Raw genomic sequence first — 9,242 nt, 5'->3', positions numbered from 1 at the left:
GGTTTATTTTGACTCGTGCTTCCTGTAGGAAGAGACTTGTTTCAGGTAAGAAATAGCTCTTGGTCTGGCCTTGCTGTCAAAATGCCAATAGCTGCATCACCTGTATGTTCCAAAAAACCTTTTGGAACTGGTGGCTCTTTATTTTGTGAATGCAAGATCATGCACATCTGGGTGTATAATGTGTCCGTGCTGACTGACTGCAGATGTGCGTGGCAGAAAATAACGCATGTTGGAATATAAGTACTCTTTGAGGCTTGATGTTTGTTGCCATGCGTTTGTGTGGTTTTACTGGGCTTGAGCGCTTTCAGCCAGCTTGTTTCAGAATAGCTAGCTGCAGTCTGCCTTGTTTTAAGGACTCCATTTCACGTGGGTTTATGAAACTGGTTAAAAAGAGGTACAACTGTCTCCATCTGTGCCTTTAGCTCTTATAACGCAGCTACCTGCATTTTAACATCAGTTAGTGTGGTTTGTTTATTCAGTGTGAAGTCAGTACCAAAGGGCTTTCCTGATCTTGTTGCTGATGTTAAAATCCTAGTTTTAAAATGGACTTCTCTTTCTTCTACTTGGCACTTGCTTCCCAAGGAGATGGAGATCATCCTCTTGTTCCACAGGGTGATCATGTCAGGAAGCTGTCTTGAACACCTCTAGTGCTCCGGTTGTAGAACTGAGCATCCTTAGCAAGCAGCCTTGAAGTGCACCTATTTCTTCTTGTAATAAACCAAGGGAGTTTCATTCTTCCCAGTGTGGCACAGACACAAATGATTTGTCTGCTTAATGAGCTGTCTTAAATGAAGACCAAATCAAAGCTCATGGCAGTGTAACTTGCAGGATTTCCCTTGATTTGAGATTAAAATGTCTTCTTCATCAGCAAGTAAGGTAGACCTGACTCTGTCCAGTCAGGAGGGAAGTGAGTAATGAAACTGAGAATGCCACGTGTGTCAGAACACTATATATACTGACTGACTGGCAGTGATGCCCTGTGGGGGAGTTCAGTGGCCAGTATTGCAGGTGATATAAATCATCTATGAAAAGTATTTCTCAAACTTTCTTTTTATGGATTTTACAGGTAGATTTCTTCTAAGAGTCAGAAGCCCAACTCCGGTTACTGCTGCAGGTACCGTTATCAGATTATTTTTGTGCTTTCCTATTGACTCCTGGTTTTGGTCAGAATCTTTTCCTCTCGTAGCTGAAATACATGTTGATACCAGCTGATACGAAAAGCCTTAGGTTCAGCAGTCTGCTGTAAGTATATAGGGTGCTGCTGGAACAACCAGAGCAACCTCAAAGCCAGGGGCGGGACATTTGGTCAAAACTGAGGAGTAAATTGGTCAGCTTACTGACCAGCATGTAGCCTGAAGTATTAAATACCCATCTGAAATGTGGATTTCTCTATAACACCAAAGTCTTACTTGCAGTAGGGATGTAGGTGGCAGTACTTCAGACCTACTTAATACTGATGTTTGTACTGACTTTGAAACGCTGGCATTGGGTGCAGAACAGTATTAGACTCAGTAATCTAAATGTTGTAGCCAAGCAGACAATGAGCAGGCAAATCAAATTCTTGGTCCCTACCCATTTCTTAAGGGTATGTTCTTTTAAGAAGAAACTGGTTCTTTGCAAAATACTGAGATTGACGCGTGAGGTTTTGAGCTCATGTGTGCTTCCTTTCCTCATCTGTCATGCAAGGCCACTCTCTGACAGTTAGCACCTGGACCAGGGTGTGCAATAGGTTCAGCCTTAGGCTGCTGCAACACCAGCTTAAGCCAAATGAATACAGTCTCACTGTAAGTAAGTTTGTCCAGGGAGACCTGCAGGGTGTTGCTTTTGTTGATTTTGCTTCTGAGCAAGTGTAGAATGGCAAAGAGAATTGGTCCACTCTTTTCCTGATTCCGTTTTGATTTGATAAAGGCATTCTAAGCCTCTGGCTACCTGTTTAGCAGGGCAAAAGTGCCTTCTGAGGACAGTTACACTTGGTGCATTCAGAGCCATGAAGTAGCTGCATACAGCTTCACTTCAGGTAGAAAACCAGGAGGAATTGCATTGGTGTGCCCAGTCTGTGGGCTGTGTTAGGCTTCTTGGAATAATGCAAAAGGCTGTAGCTTGTTTCTGCCACTTGTGCAGTCTGGAGAAGCCCTGCATGTCTTAACATGAATGTGGATGAAGAAACTGTTATTTCTCATATGACCAGAACGCAGATCCCTCTGCCACATGATGAATGTGGTTTATCCAACTGAGGATGTCCTCACTGACAGGAGAGGGCTGTGTTGGGTCATCTTGGCTCGTGTTTGCTCATGTGGCTAGACATGCATGGATTGATGAGGTGAACTCTCATGACCTGGAGATTGTGCTTCCACAAGGTACAATGCAGCTTGCTTGAGCTCTCTGCAGGTCTTTGTGGTTGTTAAACGGGTGAACTCTTGATTTCCTTGAGAGAGTTCTTACTGCCTGATACATGAATTTGCACCTTAAAATATCCTTCACACTAAATATATTCTTTCTTAACTAAGAAGATCTAAAACCAGAGATGCTTAGAGTTGCTAGAAGCTTTTTCAGCGAGATAAGTGTTTAATGTGATTCTCCCCCATTTGTTATGCTGCTTTTTTGTGGTGTTGGAATTATTTCTGAATGCAAGAAGGTTTTTTTTTAATGTGTCTCTGACTAGTTGAAAAGCTATTTCTACATATTCAGAAAGAATCAGTCTTACTGTGGTATGCCTTGAAAACCCAGGCTTGTGGAATCAGAGTATTCCTGTGATTTTAATCTTGTTGAAGGCTTGTATCTCACCTCAGGTATAGGTTTGTTGTTTTGTGTTTTATAAATAACCTGTAAGTACTGGAGGATGACTTGTTAAAGTTCATTAACCATCATGGTATTGCATCAGAAAGCCACTGGTATGAGCAGGAATTGTGTGTTACATCAGAAGTGAATCAGTGGTATGAATCCCAGCCTGCTGTAGTCGTTTGGCAAAAGCATTTTGATGTACTTCCAAATCTAGAACACTCTGGTGTTCTGACCCTTCCACTCGGATTTGGCAGTTTCAGTTTTGTTTGTAGGCTGCTTCTCATACTTGGTATTTCAGAATGGAGGCTTTCTCTTTTTTTAGCTGCTGTCCTCAGAGTTAAAGATTGTTTGGAAGATGGGAGTATAATTGCAGTGGTATTTGTCTGGGTTTCTCAGTAGTAGCTCTCATAAAACTGAAAGGAAAAGAAGGTGTTAGATTTGGGGCAGATTGATTGCATTTAGCTATCTTTGAAGGTTTCAGAAAATTTACTTGAAAGTGTTACCTGCCTTGTGGTGGTTAAATAGAGAAGTGGGGAGAGCAGGTAAGTATTTCTGCAGTTGTAGCAGAGGAAGGGAAAGGAACAAAAAAAGGCAAAAGAGATAAAGGGGTGGAGATGATGAGCTCATGATGGTCATCTGTGCTGCATCTTTAGCCTGGCATTTCAACTAGAATCACCAAATAAAACTGGCTGTTATTTCCTTGAAGTGCAGCATAAGGTGCACTTAACATGTCAGTGAGCTGTTCTTTAGGTATTTGCAGGCAGTACCTTGAATTTGGAGTTACTTGCATATATGAGGTTTGGTAGTTACACTGCCCACTAGCTTAGTTAATGGGGTGATTCTGAAATAGCTGCTGCATCAAAGTAGGAGTGATGGTAAAGGTGCTACTGGCTTCTGTTTGGCAAAGCATAAGTGTTGGAGAAATTTGATGTGGGTGTGTGGATGCAGCGTCTTTAAGGATCTCTTGAAGTTTCTAATTTGGCTCACAGCAGCCTGCTGACCCTGGGTACTGAAATATCTTCAGATTAAATGGGTGTTCCAGAGGTGTTATTGTGTGATTGGGGTATCGTTTGTGTAGAGAAGATACTTCTTTGAACTCTAAACTACTTAAAGTTTTGGAATTCACATGACTTATGTTTTTCCTTCCCTATAGTCGTACAACAGTGTTTGGAATGCTTGCAGCCAGATAAGGAACGAGTTTCTTCTTGGTGAGTATAAGCATGGATCCTTGTTCTTGTTAATTACAGCTTTTCTTTAAGCTTTTTAAGTTTTACTTTAAAGTTCAGATTTTTCTTAATTCTTGCACAGCCACTGTGGATAGCATTTCTCTAAATTAAATCCTTACATTCTTGAAACAAAGACTGCACATTTTCAGTTGGTGGAAAAAACGGCAGTTTTGTTCAAGTAGACTTTTTTGAATGTGGTTTTATTTAGGAAAAACCTGCTTTATTTCCTGTGACTTAAACACTTTTCCCAAATCTTTTGGTTCTTCAGTGCTCAGGAGTGTTTGTCTTTTAGTGTGACATGAAGAAAGAGGAGAAACCAGAACAGCTAAATGAGAGATGATCGCATGATTGAAAAGAGTTCTTTTCAGCAATGAGTATTTCTTTAATTGCACTTGGTAATTCAAATAGGTTTTAATATAGAAAAATAGTTTTTCTGCTCAATTGCCCATGTTCATAATTTTGGCTGCCATGCTGGTCTGTGCCACTCTCGCCACCAGTTTGAACTGACAGCACAGTTATTGTTGGGAGGATAGAAATGACATTCTCACTGTCGTGTGATCTTAGGCAGGGTGTGAGGATCTTGCTTTGGGGAGGGTAACTTACATGTGCTGACCCCTTTTTACTTTGTCATAGAGTACTTTAGTCTTGCCTGAAGAAGGGAGTAAATGTAGATTATTTTTTTTATTGGTGTTGGTTTTGTTAGTCTACTGTAAAGGAAGAATAGGAGTCGGAGATGAAATACTTCATACCTCTTGTGGTTTGAGGGAATGTTTTAGTGTTGAGGAATTATCTGTGCAGTGTTATTCTCGGGGAAATTTTCAGTATCAGTTCAGGATCCAATTTCACTGTTGTGTTGCTCAGTCAAAGAATTTGCCTGTGTAGTTGTTGGTTGAATCTGGGAAACTTTCTAAGCAAGAGGTGAGTGCTGGTTAAGATCTAATTGAGGTTTGTACACGGTGCAGATAAGAACTGCATGTAGTCCGGTGTCTGGTTTGAAATGCCTTTTGCATAGAAGAAGGGAGGTGATGCAGTATTCCTTGGAATTTGTTGGTAGTGTCTTCACGGCCAGTTCAGATCTTTCCCATTTCTGCTCCTGTTGCATTAAAAAAAAATCCAACTTGACTGAAAATCTGAGGCATTGTGTTGTGAAGTACCAGTGCTAAGGACATCTGAAACTTGGGGTTGTGTCCTAAAACTTATTCATCTTACTATGAAATAGTATGCATAAACAACACATGAGGCAGGAGCATAGGGATCTTCAGGTGAACAGCTGGTACAGAACCTTTGAGTTAGCGCTTTAACAGGGTGAGGGTTTATTTCTGGCTTTATATGAGGGTAGAATACAGTGAGGCATACTTCATGGTTACAGTGCTGCTGTAGGCAAACCTGGTAGGCAGATTTTGACTCTGCAGGCAATAGAGGTCTGTTGGTTTTGGCACTGACTTGGGAAGCTGATCACAAGTTTTAAAAGTGGTCTTCAGATGTTTGTGAGACTTGCACTTAGTCTTCCTCAGGTGCCATTAGGACTGTACAATGTAAATGGTGTCTGTAAATGCTGTTTTGTAGTCTGATATAGCCATTACCTTTTCTTATCTGCAGGTGTGTGGCTTCAGCACAGCATGGCTGTGGTCATCCACTTGCAAGGTCTTCCGATTGTGGTGGGGACCACGGACTTCTCTGGATTGACCATCCCTGATGGGGGCATGCATGTTGTAGGGGGTGCCCTGGGTGAGGCTTTCATTGTTTTACCACTGATGAAGATGTGAGGCTTGGTGTCATGCATGCAGATGGTGAAAGATCAGAACTAACTATTGCAGAACAATAAAACCTGATGCGCAAAGTGTGACTGGATTTAGTCGTTGGCCGTTTCAGAGTGGGCATATAGATATGCTAGCAGTTGAAATGGTGTCTGCTGCTGGAGAACAGTAGAGTCAGTTTAGGTGACCTGTAAACCTGTTACGGCATCGAAGCTGCTTATACTGCTATATATGAAGGCAGCAAAACAAGCTTGTGCCTTGTTGCTTGTATAGAAGCTGCAAATAAAATCTTGGGGCTGCCTTCAGTGTCAAAGTGCAGTTAAACCTGTGCTGCATTTCCAGTGAGCACAGGGCAATGTCTTGCTGGTTGCTTCTATACCCTGGTTTTGCCAGTGCTTGTTATTAACCCGCTGTCCTACCATGCAGTCCTACTGAATCACCAGTGATGTAGAATCCCTGAGAGGCATTGGACAGCAAGCTCACCATCCAGAATAAAACAATACTGCTTTACACTGAAAGCTTATGTTTATGTCAAAGTTCACCATGCTTCTTTCTCAAGTCAAATAACTGTGTTTTTCATGGAGTTCCTCTTTGTTGTGCTCTGATGAGGGGGAATTGTGAGTTTTGCACAAATGCACTGAAGAATTAAGTTGTTAAGAGTCTGGATTGTGGGAGTGTATTTGTCATTCTTCTGAGCTGCTTATGCAGTATTGAACTGAGACAGTATGAAGTTTGGAAGGAGGACTGAGTTTGAAGGCGAGGGTTTTGGTTTGATAGTTCATGCCCATAGGTGTTTAACCATAACTACAAGTGATTTGGAAAATGGTGTTTGCAAAGGTAGGTAATGTTTGAAGAAGGCTGCAATGGATCTGCTGTTTCCGAAGAGAAAACAGTAGAGGCTGTTATTAGTGAAAGTTTGCCATGACTGCTTGGTTTTTTCTCTGTATGATAACGTGAAAGACTCCTCCAGTTTCCAGAGGAACCCTCTCCTGTTGAGCACTAGTGATGTGCCAGACTTGGGGCTCAGCACTGACAGCTTAAAACAGGAGAGAATAAGAATGGCTGCAGGTATACAGAACCTGCATTGTTAGCAGAGCAGAAAGTGTGTTCTGGGATGAAAATAATGATCCCTAAAGGGATCAATACTAATGTAACTGTATTCCCATTTGCATTGCCCTCATAGAAATGTGCTTTCCTAATTGGTACCTTTTACGTATCTGAATAGTTGAATAATCTTCAAAAACTAAATTACCGGGTGACTTTTGGGATGGGAAGAAGAGGCTCTCCCGTTTAAATGACAGGTGTGTACTTTCAGTGATGTAGAAATATTTTCTGTTGGAAATAGTAACTTGTTTAAATCATGGACTGCCTGTACCTGAAACAGGTCTAATCCTCATAGTGGAATAAGAAGCTTTGGAGAAAAGCCATACAGCTTTGGGGATAGACCTGGTATCTATCCCTTGTTTTAATTGTGGTCTTGAGCACTTGAGAATAATGGATTCCCAGGGTTACCGAAGTGAAAAGCCTGCTCTGTCTCAGTTTGGTTACCGAGTTAGTACAAATTCATTTTCTGCTGAAGAAGATCTTAGAAGAGATGTTTGGGTGAAGTGTTCTTTCCAAGTTGTAGTTATGACTCTGTCTTTAGTCTGGGGTTGGTTGTTAATAATGTATTTTGATGTACTTCAAGGTTTTTAAGTAGTCCTTGCAGGGGAGGACAGAGGCTGAAACTCTTGAAGCGGAGGCAAGTCCTTGTGTTAGTGCTGTCTTTCTAAGAAACAAAGTTCTCTGCATGGTCAGGGTGGTGCTGGTGAAATGTGGATGGGATTTAGTGGTGCCTCTTTGCCTTGTTTGTGAAGAGCTGTGTGATGGCTCCCTGTGAAGCTCATGTCATACATCATTTCAGTCTTCCTCTACAGCTGTGTGTTTTGGGTTAACTTGTTGAGGTACTCTATTGAGTAATTTCTCTTGTAATGTTCTACCAAGTGTGTATCTGCCTGAGGAAGCTGTTCCTGAATTCAGCTGCGAAACAAAAAGCCTGCTGTGCAGGGCTTGCTGAGTACTGCTGTGTCAGGGTGCCTCCGTGGCCAGACTTGGGAAGTGGCCTGGTGTAGGGTGTGTTGATGGAGTAGCTTTATCTTGTGATAGGAGCTTTATGACTTTCCTAAAGATCTCTTCTTTTCTGAACCACATTTGAACTTGAGAGTAGTTCTTCATAAAATAATATCGGTCCTTTTGGAGATGCAGCTCAGTTGGTATCGTTGCTGCTTATGCATTGTGTAAAACAAATTGCTGCTGCTTATTTCTGTTGCCAGTGCATGTCTCTGTTCTTCTAGTGTAAGACTAGAAAGGTTTTTAATTAAAAATTTATATGTCTTTAACTGAATCATCAAGGCACAATCTTATTGTAAGGAGGACAGTACAGAATAAAGCAATTCATATTTTTGGACCTTGTGAGCTTGAAGACTACAGGAATGGGTTTTGTATCTTACAGCTGCGGGAAATGACTGACAAAAACTCGGGGAAAATAGCTCCTCATCAAGCTTTCCAGTACATGTACCTTGAGAGAAACTGCTTTGGCAAGATTTCTTAAACCTTCTGTATCATCTGTTGAAAACATGTCTCAATGAAGAGTATTTTCTGGTTAAAATGGAGAAGGGGGAAGAAAGCAATGCAGACAACGCAGGCAGCATAGACAGCCTTCTAAAACTGATCAAACTACGTGTTTCTGGCTTGTTTGAACTCTTACTGCGTTTGTAGTGATGAGGCGACATAGTGTGCTGGAGTGTTTCACTATCATGGTAGCTGTGAAAGCTTCTTATTGTGTTTGGTTTTGCCCACTTCCTGTTTACAGGATTCCTTGTTTTCATCCACACTGGGAGGGGGGAGAGGATATTATGAAACTTCCATCTCAGCTGGGAATAAACTTTGGGTTGCAGAGTTCTCAACTGACCTGGAACTTGGACCGATGGACGGAGGTTGAGCTTCAATGTTTCATGGTCCAGTAGCTCCCATTTGGAACGCATTTTTGGCATGGTTCTGCACACTGTCACTTGGGAACGCTGGTTGGAGATAATCATCCCCATTACTTCCTGCAAATCGCAAATACAGAGGTCCCGTAACATCTAGCTTTTGGGGGATTATGGTACTTAAGCTTATCTTGTGTATGTCTTGATTAGTGATTGATATTTAATTGCATTTTTCAGGGGAATAAAATCAGCAGTGTTGATATTACAAAATGACAAAACATCCTCCGAATAGAAGAGGGATCAACTTTGAGGTGGGAGCCCAGTTGGAAGCCCGTGACAGATTAAAAAACTGGTATTTTTTTAAAACCATTCATATTATATTAACTCTAAGTCTTTAATATCTTAAACATTTTGTATTGGTACCATATTTAGAGTCCTGGTCATTGGTTTGTAGGAAAGTAGTTAACTGATAAACGTTTATATACCAGTGGTTGTAATGGGCGCTAGATGGT

General features: G+C 41.4%; 1 protein-coding gene across 7 annotated transcripts in view; it reads left to right on the top strand.

Moving 5' to 3' along the window:
• Positions 1-254: 254 nt before the first annotated feature.
• PHF20 (PHD finger protein 20) overlaps positions 255-9,242 on the top strand; it is a 48,381-nt gene continuing 39,393 nt past the window's right edge. For 4 of the 7 annotated variants that reach the window (XM_057400827.1, XM_057400826.1, XM_057400824.1 and 1 more), the window contains exons 1-3: positions 255-366; positions 1,067-1,114; positions 3,935-3,989. In XM_057400827.1, the coding sequence (XP_057256810.1) occupies positions 258-366; positions 1,067-1,114; positions 3,935-3,989 (212 nt within the window). In that variant the 5' untranslated portion in view covers positions 255-257. Of the gene's footprint in view, positions 367-1,060; positions 1,115-3,934; positions 3,990-5,606; positions 5,736-8,967; positions 9,083-9,242 lie in introns of those variants that run through there. The other 3 variants (XM_057400828.1, XM_057400822.1, XM_057400823.1) reach the window with 2 other exon arrangements.

The sequence above is a fragment of the Pezoporus wallicus genome, unplaced genomic scaffold (genome assembly GCF_028554395.1).
Source record: "Pezoporus wallicus isolate ANWC-B61680 ecotype Strahan unplaced genomic scaffold, APGP_CSIRO_Pwel_v1 contig_11133, whole genome shotgun sequence".
NCBI lineage: Eukaryota > Metazoa > Chordata > Aves > Psittaciformes > Psittacidae > Pezoporus > Pezoporus wallicus.
The sequence above is the reverse complement of the archived record's forward strand: the minus strand, read 5'-3'. Positions and strand labels throughout refer to the sequence as shown.